The 27,553-nt window shown below is 35.6% G+C and overlaps 1 protein-coding gene across 1 annotated transcript in view; it reads right to left on the bottom strand.

Annotated features, from left to right (window-relative positions):
* Positions 1 to 27,553, bottom strand: part of EML4 (EMAP like 4) — a 157,677-nt gene that overhangs the window by 68,822 nt on the left and 61,302 nt on the right. The window contains 5 exon segments of the mRNA XM_036263513.1: positions 2,908 to 2,940; positions 3,135 to 3,160; positions 4,078 to 4,206; positions 6,198 to 6,371; positions 12,736 to 12,865. Coding sequence (XP_036119406.1) covers positions 2,908 to 2,940; positions 3,135 to 3,160; positions 4,078 to 4,206; positions 6,198 to 6,371; positions 12,736 to 12,865 — 492 coding nt within the window.

Here is a 27,553-nt window from a genome sequence, read left to right as displayed (position 1 = left end):
AGCTAAAGAAATCAATAAATCATATTTTTAAAAGACTGTCCAAAAAAGGTCACATATTTTGGATTATAATACCTAAATATAATTAAATGTGTTGTAAAATATGCTATGCAAATTGAATACCAAACTTTAAAAATGTATCCACAATTTTATCAAATGAAGGTCATCTTTTTTTTTTTATTATTGATTAATTTTTGTTACAGATGATTCTCCTTTTTTCCCCCACTGATTCCCCCCTTCCCCTCCCCTCCTTGCCCCTTCCCCAGATTGTTGTCCATGTCCACTGTTCATGCATACATGCGTATAAGTTCTGTGGTTCATCCCTCCCCCACCTCCCCACTCCTTAGGGGATTGTCAGTCTGTACCCCGCTTCCGCGTCTCTGGGACTACCCCATTCCTCAAACTGTTATGTTCATTATATTTCACAAATAAGTGAGATCATATGAAATTTGAAGGTCATCTTTTCATCTTATTCAACACATTTGAGTGCAAGGATTTACAGCCAGATTCATATAATATTAATAACTAAACTTTACTTGGTACTATGTGCCAGGTTCTATGTTTAAACACTTTATTATCTTTAACTTTTATAATAATCCTGTAGGGTTCATTGCTGTCTCAATTACAGATGAAAAAACAAAAATCTTAAGATGAAGTAACCTCAATGTCACATAGCTGAGTAATGGTGAATCCGGTCTCTGGACTCCAAAATACATGTATTTAAACATCTGCACGATTGTGCTGGCTATAGAGTAGATTAGGTCTTCTACACAACTCAAGTGTAACTGTCCAATGCCAAACTCTTACTCTTTTCCATACATCTACTCCTCAAATGTTCCTTATTTCAGTAAATGCTTCTTACCTAGTTGCTCAAGTTAGCCTTCATAGATTCCCATCTGTTCCTTATCTCTTCTACCCCAGCTATTCCTGAACTATCTAGAATCCATCCACTTTTTTTCTATAGATTCTGCCTCAATTTCAGTCAGGCCTGAACTACCTAACAGTCTGAAACATGAGAGTTCTCCATAAAGACATACTCTAGTGTTAAAGAGTATATACTGCAGATAGAATACAACTCATTCAAGTGGCAAAGGAATAGACCCTAATTTCAAAAAAAAATAAAGCTAACTGCAAGCAACAATTGATATTGAATTCCAACATCTATAACAATCTTTTTGAGTTAAAATTCTTACAACAAAATTTAACTTATTTTTCTATTACCTTTTCCAGCTTTTCACTCCATCCTTCTTTCCAGACACTGGTGTTAAAACCCTGTTTAGTGATGTTTCTGTAGCAAAAACCTTCCTTTTTAAATACATTTACTTACCTACATACCTGAATAGTATTGAAAACTGTCACCAATTCAACCACTCACTTATTATATACTAATTTTAAGTTCTTTTTTCCCTCCAAAGAACATACCACAACATGAGAAAGAGGTAGGAAACCCTTTCTCATTTACCCTACAAGGATTTTATAAAATTTAAACTCTTTAGCAAAACATGTAATAATAGTAGCACCTTTTTATTTTTTTTATCCTCACCCGAGGACATTTTTCCATTTTTGTACAGATAGAGGGGGAGGAGGAGGGGGAGGGGGAGGGGAGGGGAGGGGGAGGGGGAGGGGGAGGGGGAGGGGGAGGGGAGGGGGAGGGGGAGGGGAGGGGGAGGGGGAGGGGGAGGGGGAGGGGGAGGGGAGGGGGAGGGAGAAACATCGACGAATAGTAGCACCTTTTTATAGTTATGGTGTCTTCTATTTTTAAAGTACTTTCACGCACACACACACTATTTCATCTTTCAGCAGCCATGTGACATAAGTTTTATAGTTATTATTCTCAGATTAGATAACTCTAAGAGACACTATCATTTTGTCTAGGTCATGAGGCCATTATCTAGAAGAGCCAGGACCAAACACTAACTACAGATTTTCCATTCACTGCTCTTTCCACTACATATCACTACTTCTTTTTTTAAAAAATGTTTTGATAAATAGAAATAAAAACTGTTTTTGTAAAAAAATTCTAATTTTTTCCTTAAACTATTTCAACCATTACTTAGTCTATACTTAATTATGATAGAGGGAGAAAGTAAGACCTAACTAACAGTGAAGAATGCCAGCTAAAATCAACTGCATTTAAAATTTCTATGTAAAAACAAATAAGCCAAAAAAGATAACAAATAAATATTTTTTTCTTACTAAAATCAAAGAAAGTAAAAATCCACAGGAATCAAATTAAATCTCTAACAAAACTTTAAATAAATATATTGTATTTGGTTAATATAAGAGTCAGAAAATAAAGATAATTATAACACACAGAAATGAACTGTAAAAAGCATGCACAAAAAGGACATGCTTTCATTACAGAGCATGCTTCAATTAAATTTGCAGGCAATCTAAGGAGAATGTAAAACTGATGTATAAAACTTACCTACTTTGCAATTAAATTAAATACACATTTATACAGTCTCTCCTTTTTGGTCAGAACAAGCCAACAACAGCAAGTAGCCAGAAATAATTAATGTAAAAAAATTTAAGAGGAAATGGATTTGCTGGACTCATATTTTCAGTCTGAGCTTTAAGAAATCAGTGATTATTTGCAATGAAGTTGGTAAGACAGGAAACTGAGTCAAAATTCATCAATCTTTTAAATGGCTTTTCTAAGTACAACTTTTATTGTTTTAATAAAGAGGGAAATTCCCTTTAATATTTTATACATCTTTGTAATGCCTTGAATCTTCAGAGCACACAGAAATAAGATGGATTTTTAGAAAAGTAGTTGAATTCACTAGTTCAAATGACCATATTTCCTTTATTAAGAGGAAATAATGTAGTGTAAATAATGAAAAGCCAAATAAGAGATATAGGAAGAAATTAACTTAGAAGGCAACCAACTGTGTAGCTTATTCTTACCTTGGCTGTTTTTTTCACGGGTTGACATTTTTGCTGATTGAGACAAAAATGACATATCTTACAATAATAGTTGGGCATTTTCTTAAATGACTATTAATAACACACTTCTCTTTAATTACTATGAGCTAATAAAGTACAATGCATGAAAATAATCAATATACTTGTCAATTAGCAAAAATTTAACTAATATAGAAAAGCAACATAAATATTTTTAAAAGGATTTTTACCTTGGTTAATGATGACATCTTTATGCCTACAAAAAATTCAAAAACATTTATTTTATAATTTTATTTGGCTGATCGTTATTAGAACCACCTGAAGAAACTGTAAAAGCTTTGCCTAGTCATACCCCAGACAAATCTATAGAAGTGATATTCAGGCATCTGTATTTTAAAAAGCTTCACACTGGTTTCAACTACTAATATATACTATTTTATAAAACAATGAATATTCTATAAGATCACCTAAACAGTGGAAGCATAGAAACAATTCATAAAAAACACTCAAGCCCGGCCAGTGTGGCTCAGTAGTTGAGTGTCAACCCATGCACCAAGAGGTGTCACCCGTTCAATTCCCGGTCAAGGCACATGCCCAGCTTGTGGGCCAAATTCCCAGTGGTGGACATGCAGGAGGCAGCCAACCGATGTTTTCTCTCATCGATGTTTCTCTCTCTCTCTCCCTCTCCCTCTAAAATCAATAAAGAAAAAAAAAAAAACACTCAAATTTTATGGGATCATTGAGATTTACTATTTGTGTTGAGGAGTCTTAATAGGAAGACAAAGCCTTTTATAGAACACTTAAAAGAAAAAATACACTTAAATAATAATACAGTTTTAATTTATTTTATTCTTTAAATTTATTCAGGTGACATTGGTTAATAAAATTATATAGATTTCAGGTATACTTTTCTACAATACATCATCTGTGTACTGTGTTGTGTGTTCACCACCCCCCCAAGTCAAGTCTCCTTCTCTCAACATGCATCTGTCCCATACCCTCTTCTACCACCCCCACCCCTTGCTTTGTCTCTGGTAATCACCATGTAGTTGTCTGCATCTACAGTAGAGATTTCTTTAAAAATAATTCAAACCAGGCACTTAATTGTACATGCAAACATGATATCACATAATTATTAATTTCTAGATATAACTGAGAAAGTATAATACTTACTTGTCTGTATTTTTTATAACTTTTGATATTAATTTTGATGTTGAAACTGCCTTCAATAATTTATTACGACTATCATCTGAATTTTCCCATGAATTATGTGACTTTTCAGCTGTTGGTGGACGTTTTATGCTGGAAAAAACATATTAATTTCTTAGAGAAAAATTCTATAAGTAGCAATGCCATGTAATTGACAGTTTATATAGGATATAAAAGCATAATTAACATTTCCTTAAAGCCAATCCAGAAAAGAAAAGGAAGGATTAGTTGAAAAGTTCTGCCTGGATGAGTGAAGGAGTTAAGCAATGCAATTACCAAGTTTGTTTTATAGTTTTTACTATTATTCAGAAGATTCATTAGAACAAATATGACTTGATTTTTTAAAATCTGTACTTTTTTTGTTGTTAATAGAAAAAGAACATTTGCTTAAATCTCCAAGTAGCATTATTTCTCATAATTTGTGAAACTAAATCTGTGAAAAGAACTTGTACTTTTTCATAAGTTATTATAAAGCTGCGATTTTCATTTTTTATGTCCTCATTATATATGGTACAAAGGACAATTTCTAAATAAATTGTGGGACTAAAAGTAAAACTCTTGTTTGTATCTTTGAGAGACAATTTTACCCATGACCAGAAATAAACACAATTTAACACAAGAATGTTGTATTATCAACACTAATTCCATATATTTATAACTAAAATGTAATTGACTTATAAGTGAGTTTTTGGCTGCATTGCTAACTATCCTATAACTCATCCAGCCTTCAAGACTTTTCGCAATAGTATATTCAAAGAGCAATTTAGAATGGCAAGCACATTTCCAAGACATCTTAATAAGCTGAAAAAAAGACCTGGGACAAAGAAGACACCAAGTCAAATCAGAACCTTTAAGAGATTGATTATAAAAATAAGCCACCTTTAACCACACACACTTCAAAGGTGCATAACATTAATAAGCTATATCCAAGAAAAACTCCACATGGAATCAAGGCAGAAGAATCTGTGAGACACACATAGACAAAGCATTTTTAAAATGTTAAACATGCATCAATAAGGTGAAGGATTTTTTTGTTTTCCCAAATTTCCATTAGTGATTTGAGGCAAAATATTAAGCTGATAAAACAAAAATGTATTATAAATCTATTAGAAATGGTTATCATTTATTTTACTAAAATCCTAGACAGTTCTTGGAATGGTTTAATATTTCCCTAAGATTTCCAAGTAGAAGTATGATGATAAGAAAATACAGGAGTGGGCAAAAGTTTACAGTTGTATGTGAAACAGTTTATTCTTGTATTGTTACTTATTAATTATTGTATTATCTTTCATACGAACACCTGTAAACATACTTTTGCCCACCCTATATAACTATACCTAATTATACACAAATGAAATCAGCATTGCTAAAGCAGGCACATTTCATTAAGTTGGTCTAAATAGTTGATAAGGCAGCTGCAGCACTGAACTCCCAGCATGCAGGTTTAGATCCCCAATTTAGGTTTGCACACATTGTTAGAATGTTTCTCCCTTCTCCCCCTCTCATAACTTCAAAATATTAATTATTACAGACACAGAGAGAAGCCCTCAAGCAAGCCTTATAGCATAGAAAAGACCAAGTGAAATGGATTCATTTCTCTACTCAAGCAAGAACTTAATCCTCCTAAAACCCAAAACTAAAACTGAGATGTAGTCACAATGAAGAGCCATTTGTTGAGAGAGGCCCTTGAAAGTTGAAGGTTGTAATGATGCCAAATTATGGAGAGGAAAATTACATATGGCAATTTTCTGTCCATGGCTATAAATTTATGCAGTTATATAATTTTTAAATATTCTATAATTTTATTAGAAAAATATTGTTTTGGTTTTAGAGTAGGTTATTTCTGCTTTCCTTTCATCAAACTGTTTAAAACTTAGTTTTTCCCCCAGTTTTAAAGAAGTAATTTTGACCTTAAATCTTCATTTCCCAATGTGCTAAAGTATAGATTATAGAAACAAAGAAGGAAAAATAAAAGCCACCAGGCTTTCTCTTGGAATCCATGGATAGACAACTTTTTCTCATGTCACAGAATTTAGGTATCATTACAACCATTCCCTAGCTCTGAACTCAGGGATAGTTAAAACCTTTTGGTGGGAGTAGAATTCTTGCTTTCTTGAGTTTGTCTGTGTATTTGGAGAGGCTGTGAAGAGGGCTGGGGAGAAGGTGATGCTCGAATTTGTGGACTTTGATCATTAGAATGAGATTCCTCTTTTCTCTCTCTCTGTCCTTGTGGTTTTTCTTTCTTTTTTTCTGTACCACTGTAAAATAAAGTATAACATGGAACAACACAAATTTAACAAAAAAGATATTATCAAATGATGGGAAAAGTGATTATTATATAATTCAATCCTAAATCACACAGCTAATACAATTTACACTGCTTTCATTCAATAATAAAGATGTTTCTTTGAAAATGCTGGAAGCTATGAAAATCTCTGAAGAATTTAATAATAAAAAGGTAATATTATCTATGAAGAATGCCCCTTTGGATCAAAATTACCTCTAAGGCATTTGCCATCTTGGCAGGTTTGGGGGGGGGACAACAGAAGATCTGACTTCAACTTACCCAAATGAGAGCAACAGTGACACTTTCCATTACCTTTGTACCACATACTAACACCCAAAGCACACTCGATGATGTTTAGTAAGTTATTCTCTAATTCCCATTTCATCTGTATACTTCTGCTCTTGCCAACTGAGTTTTAAACTTACCAAGAGTCCACTGTTTTTTTCTGCCTGAATCTGTCTACACCAGTTGTACTTACTATTTTAATTGTAATTAAATACAAAGAAAATTAACAAAATATACATAGAAAAGAGAATTGTAATTTTTATGAACACTAAGTTAAATACTCCAGAATGACTCTATATAAATATAATGAGTTACTAAAAAATTGTTGTTAAATTTTGTATAGGTGGGACAATTATAAAAGGTAGAGGGAAAAAAATCATAGAGAAAGATATGGATTCTAATTCATATTGTTTTGCAAGAGTTTTAAATTTCTTCCTGTTTTAAAAAATGTAACTAAATATTATAAAAAATAATTTATGGGTATATTTTATGCAAGATCATCAATAAGGAATCTAATCAGATTCATATTTAGAAACTATGCATACTTAGAGGGTAAGAAGCTTATTTAAATTGACAAATGAATGTATGTGGACATATTTTATGTTAAAATATTTATGTATAAATTCTATGATTCAGTACTTTGACTCTTGATTAATGAAGCACTTGCCATTCCCAATTACATGGGATAAGAATCCTTATATTGCACAAATAATTTTGACAATACTACAGAGCAGTTAGAGTCAAGATTTGAATTCCAGAGTTGAAAAGGTAGAAAACTATCAACTACTTATACTTCTTAATCAAAGACACTTTGTAATGTGACTATAAAATACATAATCTACAAGCAGGTTTAAAAACATTTTAAACAAATATACATATATGCAATTTATTACATTATAATAGTTTAAAATGTTAAAATATAATTTTGACAGTGACATTTCTTAATCTGATTCAGTTCTGTTATCTTCAGAATAGCTGTTCACTTCATGTTCAGTTTTTTTAGTATGTGCTCAGATATACAATTCTACCTCAAAAATATAAGATTAACTTTGAAATGTATATCTGAGTTAGAAATTGCTTCTTTCTTGTTGTTCTTCAAACTATCCTGAATGCACAGCATACTCTTATGTGGGACCAGTATAACCTAAAAAAGATTTTCCTCTTAGGTTATTTAAGAGCAAAATACTACAGAGCCCCTGCATCATAAAATAACAAACTCAGTTGGTCTTACTTAGATTGCTGAGTCACTATCATGGATAATACTGACCATTCCACAGAACTATAGCTCTCTGACATTCCACAGAACTATAGCTCTCTGAGAATGGGCTAAATCTAAACTATTATTGGATACAAGAAAGTAGATTAAAAATTGTATTAAAAATTTCTACTCTGCATTTGTTTTATCATTTGTCTTTTTCTTTCCTGAGAGTGGAGTGCAGGTAATAAATTTTGGCATACTTTGGAGGAAAAGGTCTAGATTCTGAAATGACAAAGACTGAATTCTAGAAGGGGCTTTAGAAAGGCCTAAAGATCTTGTCATTTCTTCACCATTCCTGGTTAACATCTATAAGTCCACACTGATTAATAATTTAGTCACTGGCATTAGTTCAGTGAGGCAACCATTTTCTATCAGTACATTTTAAATATTATTCAATTACTTAAGGACCTCAATTATTCTTTGAAGAAAACAGCTCTAAGATTATGTAGTTAATCTCTTGTGGTTTCTTCAAACTCTATATGGAATAATTTGCTAGGAATTAAAAAAAAGCAATTTTGTTGAAACAAAAGGTTAAATTAATTGATGAAAAGAACATACAAAATGTAAATCTGTAATCCACTGAAACTTTTATATTGCAGTATTTCCACTGCCATCCTGGCCCTCCATCCCCAACACACACACACCCCACCCACCCACCACCACCACCACACAATACTATAATATTTTAAATTAAACCTTAATTATATAGTCATGATTAAAGAATAAAAGTTATAATAGTATTTAATTTCCCACTAATGTAGATATTTGTCAAAGATTCTATTCTCCTTTAAAAAGCTGCATTAGGCCCTGGCTGTTTTGGTTTGGTGGTTAGAGCGCTGGCCCGCAGACCCAGAGAGTCCTGGGTTTGGTTCCCGCTAAGGGCACGTACCTTGGTTGAAGTTTGTCCCTAGCCCTGGCTGGGGTCGTGTGGGTGCCAACCAGTCAATGTGTCTCTCTTGCATCGATGTTTCTCTCTCTCTCTCTCTCTTTCTTCCTCTCTCCCTCCCACTCTATCTGAAGATAAATGCAAAAATGTCCTCGAGTGAGAATTAAAAAAAAAGCTGCATTACAATATTAGCAAATCAGATCCAGCAATATATTAAAAAGGATGATTTATATACCAACTATACTTAAATAATAAATAAATAAATAATAAATAAATAAATGATTCACCATGACCAAGTGGGATTTATTCCAGGGATGCAAGGCTTATACAATATTCGCAAATCAATAAATGTGATACACCACATAAACAAAATGAAACATAAAAATCATATGATCAGCCCTGGCCGGTCTGGCTCAGCGGTTAGAGCACCCGCCTGCGGTCCAGAGAGACCCGGGTTCAGTTCCCGCTAAGGGCACGTACCTCGGTTGCAATTTGTCCCCGGCCGTGGTTGGGTTGTGCGGGTGGCAACCACTTGATGTGTCCCTTTCACGTCGATGTTTCTCTCTCTCTTTCTCCCTCCCACTCTAACTGAACGAAAAATGTCCTTCGATGAGGATAAAAAAACAAAACAAAACAAAAAATCATATGATCATATCAACAGATGCTGAAAAAGCATGTAACAAAATCCAGCACCCATTTTTGATAAAAGTGGGAATATAAGGATCATACTTCAACATAATATAGACCATATATGACAAACCTACAGCCAACATCATACTCAATGAGCAAAAACTAAAAACATTTCCATTAAAAACAGGAACAAGCCCTGGCTGGATTGGCTCAGTGATAGAGCACCAGCCCACAGACCAATGAGTCCCAGGTTCGATTCCAGCCAAGGAATCCAACCACATATCTTGGTTGTGGTTTGTCCCTGGACCTGGTCGGGGTCATGTGGGAGACAACCAGTTGATGTGTCCCTCCCACATCGATGTTTCTCTCTCTCTTCCTTTCTCTCCCTCTCTCTCTACCTATAGATAAATAGAAAAATATTCTTGTATGAGGATTAAAATAAAAAAAGAACAGGAACAAGACAGGGGTGTCTACTTTTGTCACTGTAATTCAACATAGTACTAGAAGACTTAGCCACTGTGATCAGACAAGAAAAAAATAAAATGCATCCAAATTGGAAAGAAGGAAGTGAAACTGTTATTATTTGCAGATGACGTGACATCATACATAGAAAACCCTAAAGGCTCCACCAAAAACTACCATTTAATACATGAATTCAGCAAAGTAGCAGGATACAAAATTAACACCCAGAAATCAATGACATTTTTATATAGCAAAAATAAACACTCAGAAAGAGAAATTTTAAAAAAATCTTATTTACCACTGCAACAACAAAAATCAAGATACCTGGGAATAAACTTAACCAAGGAAGTGTCTTAAAGACCTCTTCTCAGAAAACTACAAGACACTGAAAAAAGAAATAACATCATTAAAATGTCCGTACTACCCAAAGCAATCTACATCATTAAGATTCAATACAATCCCTCTAAAATACCAACGGCATGTTTCACAGATCTAGAACAAATACTCCGAAAATTTACATAGACCCAAAAAAGATCCCAAATAGCCACAGCAATCTTGAAAAAGAAAGACAAAGTTGCAGGGATCACAACTGCGGATATCAGGTTATACTACAAAGCCACTGTAATCAAAACAGACTGGTACTGGCACAAGAACAGGCATATAGATCAGTGGAACAGAACAGAGAACCCAAAAATCGACCCAAGACATTATGCTCAATTAATATTTGACAAAGGAGGCAAAGTCATACAATGAAGTAAAGACAGTCTCTTCAATAAATGGTGCTGGGAAAATTGGACAGGTACATGCAAAAAAATGACACTAGACCACCAACTTACACCATACACAAGAATAAACTCAAAATGGATAAAAGACTTAAATGTAAAACCATAAAAATTCTCGTGAAACCATAAAAATCATAGAAGATGTAGGCAGTAAAATCTCAGACATCATAGGTAGTAGAATTTTCACTGATATATCACCTAGAGCAAGAGAAACAAAGGAAAAATTTAATAAATGGGACTGCATCAAACTAAAAAGCTTCTGCACAGCAAAAAAAAAAAACAGCATCAAAATGAAAAGGGAACCCAATCTCTGGGAGAACATATTTGTCAATGAAACATCTAATATGGGATTAATTTCCAAAATATATAAAGCATTCATATAACTCAACAAAAGGAATACAAACAATCCAATTAATAATTGGACAGAGGACTTGAATAGACACTTCTCCAAACAGGACATACACATGGCCAAAAGACATGAAAAAAATGCAAAATGTCACTAATCAACAGAGAGATGCAAATTAAAATGACTGTGAGGGATCACCTCACACCTGCCAGAATGGTTGCCATCAACAAATCATCAAACAAGTGCTGGTGAGGATGTGGAGAAAGGGGCACCCTACTACACTGGCTGGTGGGAATGCAGACTGGTGCACCCACTATGGAAAACAATATGGTGTTTCCTCAAAACATTAAAAATTGAACTGCCATTGGACCCAGTGATCCCTCTTCTAGGAATATATCCCAAGAAGCCTGAAACATTAATCAGAAAGAATATATGCAACCCTATGTTCATAGCAGCACTATTTACAATAGCTAAGCTCTGGAAACAGCCCAAGTGTCCATCAGTAGATGAGTGGCTAAAAAAGCTGTGGTACATCTACACAATCAAATACTATGAAGCCGTAAGAAAGATCTCTTACTCTGTGAAACAACATGGAGGGGTCTGGAGAGTATTATGCTAAGCGAAGTAAGCCAGTCAGAGAAAGACAAGTATCACTTATTTGTGGAATATAATAAACAAAATAAGCTGACGAACAAAACAGATCCAGAGACATGGAAGTAGGAAACAGAGGGAAGGAGGGTGGGGGAGTGGGAAGAGATAAACCAAAGAACTTATAGGCATATATGCATAACCAATGGACACAGACAACAGTATGGCGAGGCCTACTGTTGGGGGGAGGAGGGTGCGCTGGAATGAGGGTGTCAATGAGGGAAAAATAGGAGGGACATTGGTAGTACTTTCAACAATAACATAAAAATTAAAAAAATTAAATAAAATGAATTCTCCCCAGTTTAAAAAAATATAAAAACTGTATCAGAGAATGACAAATACTGTATGATATCACTTTTATGTGAAATCTAAAACAAAACAAAACAAAATAGACTCAGATATACAGAACAAAGTGATGGTTGCTAGAAGAGAGGGAAGTGAAGGGTTAGGTGAAAAAGAGGTACAAACTTCCATCTATAAAATAAATAAGTCACAGGGATGTAATATATAGCATAGGGAATGTAGTCATTAATATCTTAATAACTTTGCAAGGTCACAGATGTTTACTACTTATTGTGGTGATCAACCTAAGGTACATAAATGCTGAATCACAATGTTGTATACCTGAAACAAATATATTGCATGTCCACTCTACTATAAATAAATAAATAAGCAAGCATGCTGTATCAAATCTATCACTTGCTATGGAAAATTCACTTATGTAATTACATTAAACACAGTGACGCTTATCTCATCAACAAATGCTTGTTAAAAAGAAACAAACAAAAATAACCAGAAAATGCAAATGCTTTTTAAAGTAACAACCAAAAGGTGCCTCACACAATTTGATAGGTATGATGAATGTAAAATGAATGAGTATAGGCTGAATGTCTCTATATTCAAAGATATTCAAAGGTCATACTCACTTGAATTCCATAAGCTCTACTTGGGATTTGTTTCAGAAGTAACTGAATTATCACATTCAACCATTTTACCATGTTAGTTTCACCACTACAACCCCCAGTTACAAGTGGATACCTTTTAGCAGCAGATGAAAGAGTTTCTTTTCTGGCAACTGAGACAGAACTGGTATGACTTTGTTTTCTGTTTGCACCACTCCCATTGGTTATACAGGACATGGAAACAGCTTCTCGAATGCCTGGCTGACCTAAAGGTGGTTAAGAAAAAAAATTTCCATCAAATTTCAACATATTTCTCAAAGAGTAGAGTTTAAAAAATTAAATCATTAGTGTTTGCAACTAGTAAGCAAATTGCTCCCCCTGGCTGGTATACAGCATACAAGTCTTGTCTCAAGGGTTAATCTCCTCAAAACAAATTTAGAGAGAAGTCATGCTAAATTGCACTCTTAAGCTGAATGGTTTACTTTCCACACACAGCAGCTTTAAAACACATAATTTTAAGTTGTGCTTCAAATTAAACCACAAATCTCCACGTCACTGATTTTCAAAACCATTTCAGGTTCTGTTGAAATTTAAATAGAAATCATAAATGTTAAATCTTAGCATGTTATTTCCTATTAATAAATCATAATATACAAAGCAATCTCTGCTTTTCAAATTTATAAGTAGAAGGACTAGAATAAATATGTGATACCTAAGTTGGTGTGGTTAGGAAGATTCAAAGTTACAAGATGAAAGAACAACTTATATTCAAGCAGTTAAATTTAAAGATTTGGGAGTAGATAAGTATTGGATTATTGGACCCAGTTTTCTCACAAGCACACCAGAAAATCTAACCTTTAAATTTGGGCAATCTAGTGTTTGTTTGCCTCTCTTCATAAAAGCACCCAGTAAAAAACTTTTATGCATACAGCCAGAATATATGGTGCCCTAGAATGTACCATACATGATGGAAAACTACATTTTTGACATGAATAAGCAGGTAGGTGCACCTGCATCATAATCACCTGAAGTGTTTCCTTATAGAGATTCCTAGACCCTATCTCAGACCAAATGACTTAGAAAAAAGGATGAGAGAGACCTACTGTATTTATTTTCTGAAACTTCCTAGGAAACTTTTCACATATTATAAGGTACAAAACCCTCTTAATTATGCTCATATCACTGGTCATAGGCTCTAGTGCTAGTCTGTGAAACAGGTGACTGTTGTATTACAGCTTTTTTATTTTTTAATGAATTTATTGTTTTATTCTCACCTGAGGATATGTATATTGATTTTAGAGAGAGAAAAAGAGAAAGAAACATGTGAGAAGAGAAACATTGATCAGTTACCTCCCACACACCCCTACTGGGGATGAACCCTCAACATTTTGGTGTACAGTACAATGCTCCAACCAACTAAGCCACCTGGCCAGCTCGGGAGAGCCTTTTTTGTTTTTAAATTATGGTAAAATACTCATAATGTAAAATTTACCATTTATAAAAATAACACTTAATAGAATTCATATTTACAATGTTGTGCAACCAACACTATTATTCAATTCCAGAACATTTTCATCACCCCAAAAAGAAACCCTGTACACACTAAGCAGTCACTACTCCCCATTCCCCCCTTATTCCCCCGAGTCACTGTCAACCATTAACCTGCATTATCTCTATAAATTTGCCTATTCCAAATATTTCATATACATGTAATCATACAATGTGTGCTCTTTGGTGTCCAGCTTCTTTCACTTAGCCCAATGTTTTCAAGGTTCCGCCATGTGGCAGCATGTATAAGTACTTTATTCTTTCTTAATGGCTGAATAATATTCCACTGTATGAATATACCACATTTAATTTATTCACTCATTCATCCGGCATGAACATCGGGTTGTTTCCACCTTTTGGCTATTTTGACTAGTGTTGCCATAAACATTTACATACAAGTTTTCATTTGAACATCTCTTTTCCTTTATTCTGGTATATAACTAGAAGAATCGCTGAGTCACATGGTAATTTTATGTTTAACTTATTGAGGAACCAACAAACACAGCAGCTGTACCATTTTACAATCCCACCAGCAATGTATGAGGGTTCTAATTTTACCACATCCTTGCCAACACTTATTTTCAGTTAAAAATTTTTTTTTGGCCTGAGCATTAAGCGCTATCTCACTACGATTTTTATTTGCATTTCCTTTGTTAGCCATTTGTATATCTTTAGCGAAATATCTATTGAAGTCCCATTTTTTTCAACAGCACAATATGATGTAAATTGTCTTTCTTCTTTTTCCTTAGTTATTCTTGCTAAAGACTCAAATTTGTTGATTTTTTTTTTAAGTTTTGGTTTCATTAACTCTATTATTTTCCTATATTCTTCATTTATCTCTAATCTTTATTATTCCGTTGCCTTTGCTAGTTTAGATTTAGGGTGTTTCCTAAAGGTTAAAATTAGGTTGGTGATTTGAGATTCTTCTTTTTAAACATAGGCATTTACAACTATAAATTTTCCTCTGAGCACTGCTTTTCCTATATGAACAGCTGGTGTTTGAAATATAAATTTGCTTTTTTACTTTTTGTTATACACACACAAAAAAACCATTAACCACTATGTAAAACCATATACAGTTTGCAATCCACTTCCCATGCTCTTTAATGTCCCAAACCTCCTCTCAAAAGAGATCAATCACACAGCTATTATTTAAAACAAACCACACACACACACACAAATGACAAGTGTTGGCAAGGATATAGAGAAATTAAACTCCTGGTGTATTTCTGTTAAGAATTTAAAATGGCACTGGTGCTGTGGAAAACTGTATTGGCTGTTCCTTAAAAATTAAACACAGAATTACCATATAATCTAGCAATTCCACTTCTGGGTACATATAGAATTAAAAGCAGGATAGCTCAGTTTGTGGGATCATCGTCCCGATGCACCAAGGTTGCATGTTCTATCTCCAGACTGGGGCACATACAGGAATCAACCAATGGGTGTGTGAATGAGTGGGACAACAAATCAATACTTCTCTCTCTCTGAAAATAAAAAAATAAAAAAAAGGCAGGGAGTCAAGCCAATCCGTATACCCATATAGCTGCATTATTCACAATAGCCAAAAGGTAGAAACCACCCAAATGTCCACCGAGTGGATAACCAAATGTAGTATATACATACCATGCACATTATTCAGCCTAAAAAAGAATAAAGTTATGAAATACACTATTATGTGGATGGACCTTGATGACATTATCTAAGTAAAATAAGCCAAACATAAAAGAACAAATATTGTATGATTTCAATTATACGAGGTACCTAGAGTTGTAAAATTCATAGAAATAGAAAACAGAATGGTGGTTGCCAGGGACTGAGATGGAAGGAATGGAACAAATGTAGAGTTATTGTTTAATGAGTACAGAGTTTCAAGTTTGAGAAGAAGAGTTCTGAAGATATATGGATGGTTGCACAACAATATGAATGTATTTAATGTCACTGAAGTGTACACACAAAAATAAAGTGGTAAATTTTATGTTATTTTACCACAAAAACAAAACACATCACCAATGTTTCTAAGTCATAGTTTACTGTTCAATTCTTCAAATGCTTTCAAGGTAGATGAAGATTATCATTTATCTTCACATGATTAGATGGCAGTGTATGTCTCATAGTTTTGATCAGTCTCAGTAGACTCTAATCACATCCTAGATACTCCAAAAAGACATCTTTTGATGTCCATTTTAAGGCCTACATATAATGGCTTCCAACTACTGAGCCAGGTATAAAGTTTACTCCATGAAGCAGTTAACAATACAAAACAGACGTGTTTGTGCAATTATCTGCATATTTTGTTTCTGTATCATGTAAAATGAATGGAAAAATAGAAAAATGAAGGTGCTGATGCAAATGAAAGAGTAGGTCTCAAAAACATAATAATACGTGACCAAAAATTTTATAGTATGATATGCTGAAAGTAACAAATCTTTAGCCTAACCTGACTTTTCATGGATTTGTTGATTGTATAGTCACTAGTGAAAAAAAGTTTAAAAACAAAACAAAAAACCCTGGAGAAATTTTGGAGCCACACCAAAGACTGAAGTACAAATGATAATTTTATTATATTTTTTATTTCTTTATTAGAATCTCCCCCTTCACACTTACACACATGATGTAAGCCTTTCAGAGATGAATTATGTGAGAATATTCTATTTCTGGAATATCTCAATGGAACACAACAGTTAGACATTAGACAGGCCATGGACCAACAGTTACTTCTGAATTTCCTAGGTTAAATTATATCCAATCCTCTCTTATAAACAAATACACAACAAAGTTTCTTCATGTTCTTTTACCTCAAGAAAAAAAAATTGTTATTTTTTATAGTACTTTTTAATTGATTTTTTAGAGAGAAAAGAAGGAAGTGAGAGATAGAAACATCAATGTCAGAGAGAAACATCCCACATACCCCTTTCTGGGGATTGAGCCCACAACCCAGGCGGTACGCTGACCAGAAATTAAACCAGGACCTCTCAGTCCATGGGACGACACTCAATCCACTGAGCCACACCGGCCAGGCAAGACCTTGTATTCCATACACACTAAGCTAGCAATCGTCCCCAACAACAACAACAAAAAGCATTATACTATCAAAGTATAAATGGAATAACCTCTTCAGTTTCTAAATATTCTGAATAGGGCCACAATTTGCATAAGGAATATTAAGTCCTTTGTAATTCATTTGGAATTTAACCTGAAGGGTCTTCTATTCGCTCAACACCAACAAATTACAGGCACTGTTCAAAATATATATACATAATTCTGTACATATGTATAATTCATAAATATATAATCTGAATTTCACATGTCATGGAATTGTTTTGGTCGCATTTGAATTTTCTGCATTCTCTTGAATGTCACTTAAAAAACAACTACCATTCTTTTACCAAATGCCTCAAATGGCATTATGTACCTCAACTTAGTATTTCTAAAATTACTAACCTAAATTGACATTTCATGTTGATACTGATATGACAGTTGTGATCCCTTCCTCAGCAATTACATTATGGTGAAATTTTTGTTACTGATTATGAAATATACTCTTCTGAATATTAATATATTAGAGTCACCCTATAATCCTTAACTGAACATTACTTAAAACACTACTGTGCAGAAAAAAATACAAAACTGACCAACTAAAACTTTGCAGAAGTATTCTAATCCTGTTCAGATTACACCATCCTGTAAGAAATGCTGTTAATGCCTGGCTGGTGTGGCTCAGTGGTTGAGCACTGACCCATTCACCAGGAGGTCACAGGTTCAGTTCCCGGTCAGGGCACATGCCTTAGTTGTGGGCCAATTCCCCAGTGGGGGGCATGCAGGAGGTGGCCAAACAATGTTCTTGCTCATCGATGTTTCTATCTCTCCCTCTCCCTCACTCTCTAAAAAAAAAAGAAAAAAGAAATGCTGTTAAGTTTATAATGAAAGGAAAACAAAGAAACTTATTCATCCATTATCAGAAACAAAACCTTGGTTTTGACTTTTGAAAAATGTAAATATATTTACCCTTAGAGCTGAAGTCCCTGCACATTGCTGTCTGAACACACATCCCCACTTCCTCTCTCCTAGAGGTTATTACCATTTAGTTTAGGCGTTTCTGATTTGCAGTAATAAAATGACCAAACACAGAAGAATAACTTTCTGAATACTACTTAGCTACAGCAAGCAGACAGTTATAGCCACTGAAGAGGAAGATTCTGAAAAGTGGTTAGAAGAGGGGAAAGAAAAAATAGTTGGTGAACATGATCTCACTTATATACGGAATATAAAGAACATAACAGTCTGAGGAATACAGTAGACCCAGAAACATGGAAGTAGGGCACAGACTGACATCCCTCAGAAGAGAGGGTGGGTGGGGGGTGGGGTGGGAAGAGATAAACCACAGAACTTATATGCATGTATGCATGACCAATGGACATGGACAACTAAGCCGGGGACAGGGCGGAGGTGGGGTGGGGTGGGGGGTGTCAATGGGGTAAAAAGATAAAATATCTGTAACAAAAAAATAAATAAATAATTCATATAAAAATTAAAAATTAAAAAAAAAAAGAAATGTAATATATGTAAGAAAAAAAAAAGAATAGTTGGTGAAACAAGGTTTCTTCAGAGGCAGGCAGGAGGTGGGGCTCAGCAGTCCTAAGGTACAAAGGTGGGTTAGGATGAGATGAACGTTGATTCGTTGCATCTAATTACTGTCATTCAAGTTATAAACTAATTGTTTCTGATTCTTTCCCTTATATCCCCAAATTCTTTGGTTTCTCTTCCCCTGTGTCTCCCAGTTGATCTCCATCTTTCTGTTCTGCACTACCATGGCTCACCTTCATCCATAACCCTTGCTCTTCCTATCTGTCAAATTTATCTTTCTGAGACACTGATCTGATCATGTGTACTCCTTTCAGCTTTTAAAAAGGTTATTTATTTATTTATTTTTGTTACAGATTTTTTCTTTCCTCCTTGGCTACCTTCCTCCCTATCCAGCGCCCCACAGCCCCAAGCATTGTTGTCTATGTCCATGGTTACGCATACATGCATATAAGCTCTTTGGTTTGGTTTATCTTATCCCTCCTCCAGCCCCCTCTTCTGAACCTTCAGCTTTTGATAAAAGTGGGAAAAACAGAAACCTACATCATTGTGGTAAAATTGTGAGTAACTATTTCTTTTTAAAACTCCTTCAATATTGTTAAATTATCTACTTAATATTAAAAATGTGATTATTTTGCCTTGGCCGGTGTGGATCAGGTGGTTGAGCATCGTCTCATGCTCCTAGAAGTCACTGGTTTGATTCCCGGTCAGGGCACATGCCGGGTTGTAGGCTCAATCCCCAGTAGGGGGCATGTAGGAGGCAGCTGATCCATGTTTCTACCATCAATGTTTCTCCCCCCCCCCCGCCCCCTCTTGCTCTAGAATCAATAAAAACATATATTTTAAAAAGAAAATCTCTTTTAAAAATTAAATCAAACATCCCTGGTAATTCCTGTAGAACTTAAGTTCATTATCTCATTGCATGTTCATTATCTGATCCTGACTCACCTTTACATCTTTTTTGTACCTGTTTATCTCCTTTGTTGAAGATCAGTCTTGCCTTCTTACTGCCAAGACAGACCCCCAACTAACTGATTATATAAATATACCACCATGTTTTTATTCACTTACCTATTTCTAGTTTTTTTTACTATTATAAACAATGTTACAATGAACTAAGTGTGTAAGTCTTTGTGTGGACATATGCTTTCATTTCTTAAAGGTCAATAACCTGGGTTGTATCGTAGGTGAATGTTTAAACTTTTAAGAAACTGCCAAGTTGTTTTCCAAAGTGACTGTACCATTGTACATTCCTACCTGAAATGTATGAGTTTCTAGTGCTCCACGTCCTTGAAAATATTTGGAATAACCAATCTTTTTACTTTTAGCTATCCTGGTGAGCATATAGTGGTACCTCACTGTATTGTTACTTTGCATTTCCTTAATGTCTAAAGGTGTTAAATATTTTTCATGGGCGTATGTGACATTCATATATCTTCTGTGATGTTCAAATCTTTTGCCTATTGTTTAAGTGAGCTGTTTTCCTAATTATTGAGTTGTAAGAGTTCATATATTCTAAATAAAAGTTCTTTGACAAATGTATGTTTTGCAAGTATTTTCTCCTGTTCTGTAGCTTGCTTGTTTTCAAAACAGTTTGGAAGAACAAGATTTTTTTTTTTTTTTTTTTTTAATCCTCACCCGAGGACATTTTCCCATTTTTTGTACAGATAGAGTGGGAGGGAGAGAGAGGAAGGGAGAGAGAGAGAGAAACATCGACGTGAAGGGACACATCGAGTGGCTGCCACCCGCACGACCAACCAGGGCCGGGGACAAACTGCAACCGAAGTACATGCCCTTAGCGGGAACCGAACCCGGGTCTCTCCAGACCGCAAGCCGACGCTCTAACCGCTGAGCCAAACTGGCCAGGGCGGAAGAACAAGATTTTTAAAGTTTGATGAAGTTCAATTAATTGATTTTTCTCTTATTATCTGTACTTGTGTCCTATTTAAGACATCTTTGCCAAACCCAAGATCTCTATTTTTATAACAGTGTTATGGTTTCAGCCCTTACATTGAGGTCTATGACGCATTTTGACTTAATTTTTGTATACAGTGTAAGATAAGAGTCAAGGTGGATTTGTTTTTGAGCATATGACCAATATCTTGAATTCAATTCTTCTCCCTATCCTTTCTTGCACCAAAACTTTGCATTTTCTCTTCTACTTAGAAAGTTCTTCACCTGGAAGGTTCATTCTCATTTTCTAAATTTCAACTTAATACCACCTCCTCAAAGAAGGCTTCTATGATTCTCTTATCTAAAGTGCCTCTCCTAATTGACTCTCACTACCCCCTTTACTTCCTTCACAGTCCTTATAACCATTTATGATTCTTTACTTGGAAACCTTACTTTTTTTGTGATTCTTATGTATATTTCCCCATGCTTAGCACTGTGTTTGGCACATACAAAGCACTTAACATCCCAATGACTAAATGAATGCATCCTCACCACTACTGCCTCAAACTTCTCTTCTGGATTATGTTCATCAGTTTATCTCTACAGTATACTCCTTTTTGCAGTATTAACCTGCTCTTAAGGTATTCTCTACACGGTGCTAGGATGATGACTCTAAAACATGCTGTGTGTCTTTAAATTTAATATATCATCAATTGTAATATGCACCATTATTTTGAATACCACTAGAAAGAAGTGTTGCTTATGAGAACTGTAAGACACAATCAACTGTAAGATGCATGACAATTTCAGAGATGTTAAAATGCAAGAAATATAGGTCTCTTAAAATTAATGGATTACTGTAAATCTACCTGTTACTCCTCAGTTTAAAATCCTTTAATGGCTCTCCAATACCCTCAGGATAAAAACTAAATTCCTTAGCAAGGCAAAAGAAAACCTTTCACTATGGGTCTACCAGTCTAGGCTCATTTCTTGACACTCCCAACCTTACACCTCATGCTTCAGTTTATTCTTAACTCCTAAACTAAGTACTTTTACTCCTCTGTGCCTAAATTAACATGTATTCATCATCCATCTACGCATCAAATATTTACTCAAGGCCTATTATGATCCTAGCCTTGTGTTTGCAAAAGACTACCTGGCATCAAGGAATTCAAAATCTTGCAAAATAATCACACTGGCAATGAAAACGTGGTTAAGTACAGTAACATAGTATCATGAAGTATAAAGAAAAGACACACAATTAGGTACAGATGATTAGAGAGACAGAGCTCAAGAAAGGCTTCGGAGAAGAAATGCTGAACAAAATCTTAAAGGATGAGAGGTAGCCCGATAAAATGGAGGTAATAAAATAGTGAGATCTTATTTCAGTATGTATAAGGAACAAAAAGAATTTAACAGTTAAGTGGGGTGTGTATATGTGTGTGGCATGAGCAGGGGGTGGAAGTAGACAAAAAGCTCTTTATGTGGTGAGAATGTAGAATAAGAGAGGACAGAGTCCAAATGGGTGAGGTAAGTCCAGATGGGAGAGGTAAACAGGATTTAGAAGATGGAGACTCTATAGAGGAAAGAGACTATTAAAAGATTTTAAGCTGAAAAAAGGACTTAAGTTAATTTACATTTGAGAGAAACTGCTCTAGAGGCTACATGAGGAACAGATTTCAGGACAGTGGTCAAAGCATGAGATGATGGGAACCTGAAACAAGGGCTAAGTAGCATGAATGGAAAGGAGAAAGTAGTTTTAAGAAATGGTTAGGGCCCTGGCCAGTTTGGCTCAGTGGTTAGAGCATCGGCCTGTGGTCCAGAGACCCGGGTTCGGTTCCCGCTAAGGGCATGTACCAAGGTTGCAGTTTGTTCCCGGCCCTGGTTGGTCGTGTGGGTGGCAGCCACTCGATGTGTCCCTTTCACGTCGATGTTTCTCTCTCTCTCTCTCTGTTCTTCTCTCTCCCTCCCGCTCTATCTGAACAAAAAAAATGGAAAAATGTCCTCGGGTGAGGATAAAAAAAAAAAGAAGAAATGGTTAGGGCTTAAATGATGATCAAATCAGTGTGGGACATTCTACATTTATAAATTCTAAGGGATAGACAAGCAGAACACTAGTAAGAAGACAGACCATTCTGAAGTACTGAATTTAGATAACAATTTGAAAATTGGCAACAATAAGTAGCTGTTAAGACCATGAAGGTAGATGAGTGCTGATATCTCCTCCTACAAGAAACTTTCAACTCCAGTTTGAGTTAGGTATTTATCCTGGGTGTTCCCACAACACCTTAAATTTACCTTTTTAATACCAATTATAATATAATTATTGTATTTATTGACTTAACTGTTTTCTAGCTTCACCTGAAGTCCTTTGGGGGCAAATAGAGTGTCTTTTATTTCTTTAATCTCCAGCACCTAAAGCAGTGCCTACCTAGTACACCAAAAAGATGTAGGAAACAGAAAATTGTTCATACAGTAAATAGTGTGGCGTAATATTAATTATCAAGCACCAGCTGCTAGGCATTTCTTAAGTGCTTGATAACTATTATATCTTTTAACCTTTACCATAATCCTAAAAGGGATTTACTATTATCATCCCAATGTTGCTGATGAAGAAACTGAAGCCTAGTGAGATTATTAAGGTGCTCAAGCTTATACTAGTATAACTAGTGTAGGCAATGAAATCAAGATTTGAGTCCAGGCAGCAGAAATGGCAGGTAAATAAGTAGAAAGGAATAATTCTACCTAGGAGGTTACATTTTGAGCTGTGCCAGGATAACATATAGCAATTTATCAGAAGGAGTAAGGAGAAAGAAAATAACTAAGAAGATAATAGTACTAAATCATCAAGATCCCTAGAAACTTATATAAGTACCAAAAAGACCAGAAGAAATTTTCATGGCCACTTTCAATCCTACAGTTTAATTTGAGATAACTCTCAGTACTAGGAATCCTTAATATTTGAATAAAAGAGTGACTGAGCTCAGCCGGTGTGGCTCAGTGGTTGAGCGTCAACCCATGTACCAAGAGGACGCCGGTTTGATTCCTGGTCAGGTCACATGCCCAGGTTGTGGGCCTAATCCCCAGTGGAGGGCATGCAGGAGGTAGCCAATCGATGTTCTCTTTCATTGATGTTTCCATTTCTCTCTCCCTTTCCCTTCCTCTGTCTCTAAAAAAAAAAAAAGTGACTGATTGCCTAAGGTAGAGGCAATGAGTTAAGTAAAGCAGAGGCACAAAACAAAAAGGAACTATGAGTAAATGCTTGTTTGTCAACTGAGAAGTCTAAAGTGTATTATCTGAAATTCAGAGTATATTAGAAACTTAAATAGAAAAAACATAAAAATAATTATGACGCCCTGGCTGGTTTGGCTCAGCGGTTAGATTATCGTCCTAGGGACCAGGGAGGCCCGGGTTCAGTTCCTGCTAAGGGCACGTACCTCGGTGGCAGTTTGTCCCCGGCCCCTGTTGGGGTTGCGTGGGTGGCAACCACTCACTGTGTCTCTCTCACATCAGTGTTTCTCTCTCTCTCCTCCTTCCCCTCTCCCTCCCACTCTGTCTGAAGGTAAGTGCAAGAATGTCCTCAGGTGAGGAAAAAAATATTATTATGACAGTTATAAAAATTCATGACTGGAATGCATCATTAGCTGTGTATATATGTCATGTGTGTATACATGCAGCCTTCTCCTCCAGTGCTTAGGCATTATAATGGTCATAACCCTCTCACAGATCAGCCTGCAATTCTAGAAGAAATAGTGACCTCTAGTACCCAAAGGTACAGGTACAGTAGTAGTTCTATTTCTGAGCAGCAACCCAGATGAAATAAGAGAAATCTAGGTTAAAAGTCTATAAACCAAAAGGTAAAAATTTAGTGTCCAACAGTAAAAACCATCACAATCCCCGGGTTAAAAGCCAAAGATAATTTTTATACTTTATCATGACATGACATGAATGGTTTATATTCCTTGATGATAGTCCTAAGGAGATGACCTTTCTGATATCTTACCCTAACAGTTATGAATTTCAATGTACTCTAAGACTCACAAAGTAATCATTAACAATTGTTGCATATTCAAATCTCAAAATCTAAAATCCTTGCTACCTTCATCTACAATATCCTCTTTTTATTTTTGTTAATCCCCAGAGGATATTTTTCCACTGATTTTTAGATAGAGTGGAAGAGAAAGGAGAGAGAAACATCAATGCGAGAGAGACACATCGATTGGTTGCTTCCCAAGGAATTGAACCTGCAACCCAGGTACATGCCCTCGACCGGGAATAGAACCCTAGACCTTTTGGTCCTCAGATATGTTCTAACTGCTGAGCAAATCCGGCCAGGGCCACAATACCCTTATTCTTCCATCTATCCCATCCCTTCCTCCAAAGCAGTACTTTTATTTTTTAATCCTCTCCTGAGGACACTTTTCCATTTATCTTCAGACAGAGTGGGAGAGAAGGAGGGAGGAGAGGGGGGGAAAGAGAAACTTCGAGCAAGAGAGACACATGGATTGGTTGCCTCTCGCATGACACCAACCAGGGCCAGGGGGCCAAACCGCGACTGAGGTACGTGCCCCCGACCAGAATCGAACCTGCAACTCCCTGGTCCACGGGCTAACGCTCTAACCACTAAGCAAACAAGCCAGAACAAAAGCAGTAATTTTTTTAAAATATGTTTTTATTGACTTTTTAGAGAGAGAGGAAAGGAGAGATAGAAACATTGACGTGAAAGAGAAACATCAATCAGCTGCTTCCTGCACGTCCTCTCCACCCCCGCACAGGGTATTGAGCCCACAACCAGGGCATGTGCCCTGATTGAGTATTGAACCAGGACCTCTCTGTCCATGGGACAATGCTCAATCCACTGAACCACAACAGCTGGGCCCAAGCAATAATTTTTTAAACCACAACTTCCTGTTTAATAACTTTTTCTTCCTACATTCAACTTAACAGTATTTATTGAGTCATTCCAAGGCTAGCTATGTTAGTAAGAAACTGTCCCTGCCTTCAAATAGCTTATAATCTAGCAGGAACAATAAATACACCAAATGAGACATACAACAAAATTTTAAAACAATTCCAGTAAGAGACAAAAATTGAAAAGATCATTTTCAGGAAATAATATGAAGCCTTAAAGGATGGAAACATTTTTTTTTTTTTTTTAGAAGAAAGGTAAATATGGTCCATGGAAAAAGAACTCTAGTTGATACTCAATATCGTCCTTTTACTTCAAGTTCCCTGGTGTACACTCTGCAGCTCCAGTAGCAAACCGCATTCAATCTTTTCATATTTTCAAGATCCCTGTTACCTTTTGTTTCAATCTCTTCTTTCTTTGAGAAGACTGAGGACTCCATATACTCCATCATATTTTATCTTTTCCATTTGGAATTTTATCTGTACACTTCTCCTTTACCCTTGTCTCCTAGGAAGGTGTACTTTAGTCCTGTTCACTCTGGGCCACTAATTTTTTTTTTTAATCCTCAACAAAGGATATTTTTGCATTGATTTTCAGATAGAGTAGGAGGGAGGGAGAGAGAGAGAGAGAGAAACATTGATATGAGAGGAACACATCAATGGTTGCCTCCCACACGACCCCAACCGGGGCCAGGGATTGAACCGCAACCGAGGTAACATGCCCTTGACCTGAATAGAACCAGGGACTCTCTGTGGTCTGCAGGCCAAGACGCTCTTACCTCTGAGCCAGACTGGCCAGGGCACTGGCCACTAATTTTTTCAAAGTATATTTCAAGAGCTGAGACCCATCCCTGATAACTGCAGTAGCGGATTTTGAGTGGAGGGATGAAAAAATTTTCCAGGCAAATGGAAAGGAAAAATAAAGCAATAAGATAAAATTCAAAACAAGGGCCATAATAAGAGACAAAGAAGGTTACTACAAAATATTAAAGGGATCAATCCAACAAGAGAATATAACCCTGGGTAAACATACATGCATCGAATATAGGAACACCAAAATAAATTTAAAAACCTGTGGCCTGGCTGGTGTGGCTCAGTGGTTAAAGTCGACTCATGCACCAAGGGGTCACCAGTTTGATTCTGGTCAGGGCACATGCCCAAGTTGTGGGCCTGATCCCCAGTGGGGGGCATGCAGGAGGTGGCCAATAGATGTTCTCTCTCATGGATGTTTCTCTCTCTCTCTCGAAAATCAATAAAAAAAATTTTTTTTTAAACTTCTAGAGGACTTCAAGGAAGAGATCAATAGCAATAAAATCATAGTGGGTGACTTTAACACCCCATTGACACCACTGGATAGATAAAGACAAAAAATTGCCAAGGAAACAGTCCTTAAATGACGAACTAGATCAGTTGGACTTAACTGATATTTACAGAACATTGCACCACAAAGCTGCAGAATATACATTCTTCTCAAGTGCACATGGGACATTCTCAAAGATAGACCACATGTTAAGACACAAAGTAAGTCTCTACAAATTCAAAAAGGTAGAAATCATTATCAAGCATCTTCTCAGATCACGATGGCATGAAACTAGAAATCAACTACAATAAAAACATTCAAACACGTGGAAGCTAAATAGCATGTCAAGAATGGGTTACCAACGAGATCAAGAAAGAAATAAAAAACTTTCTGGAAACTAATGAAAATGAACACACAACAATACAAAATCTATGGACACAGCAAAAGTAGTCCTGAGAGGGAAGTTCATAGCAATACAGGCCTATCTGAAGAAGAAAGAAAAATTTCTAATGAACTATCTAACCCAACCACTTAAAGATTTAGAAAGAGTACAAAAAGAAAAACCCAGAGTTAGTAGAAGGAAATAATCAAGATTAGAGCAAAAATAAATGACATAGAGAATAAAAAAAATTTCAAAAGATCAATGAAACCAAGAGCAGGTTCTTTGAAAAGATAAACAAGATTGATCAACCTTTAGCCAGACTCACCAAGAAACAAAGAG

Source organism: Molossus molossus, unplaced genomic scaffold (assembly GCF_014108415.1).
Source record: "Molossus molossus isolate mMolMol1 unplaced genomic scaffold, mMolMol1.p scaffold_m16_p_15, whole genome shotgun sequence".
NCBI classification, from domain to species: Eukaryota; Metazoa; Chordata; class Mammalia; order Chiroptera; family Molossidae; genus Molossus; species Molossus molossus.
This window is presented reverse-complemented; position numbering and strand designations above follow the sequence as displayed.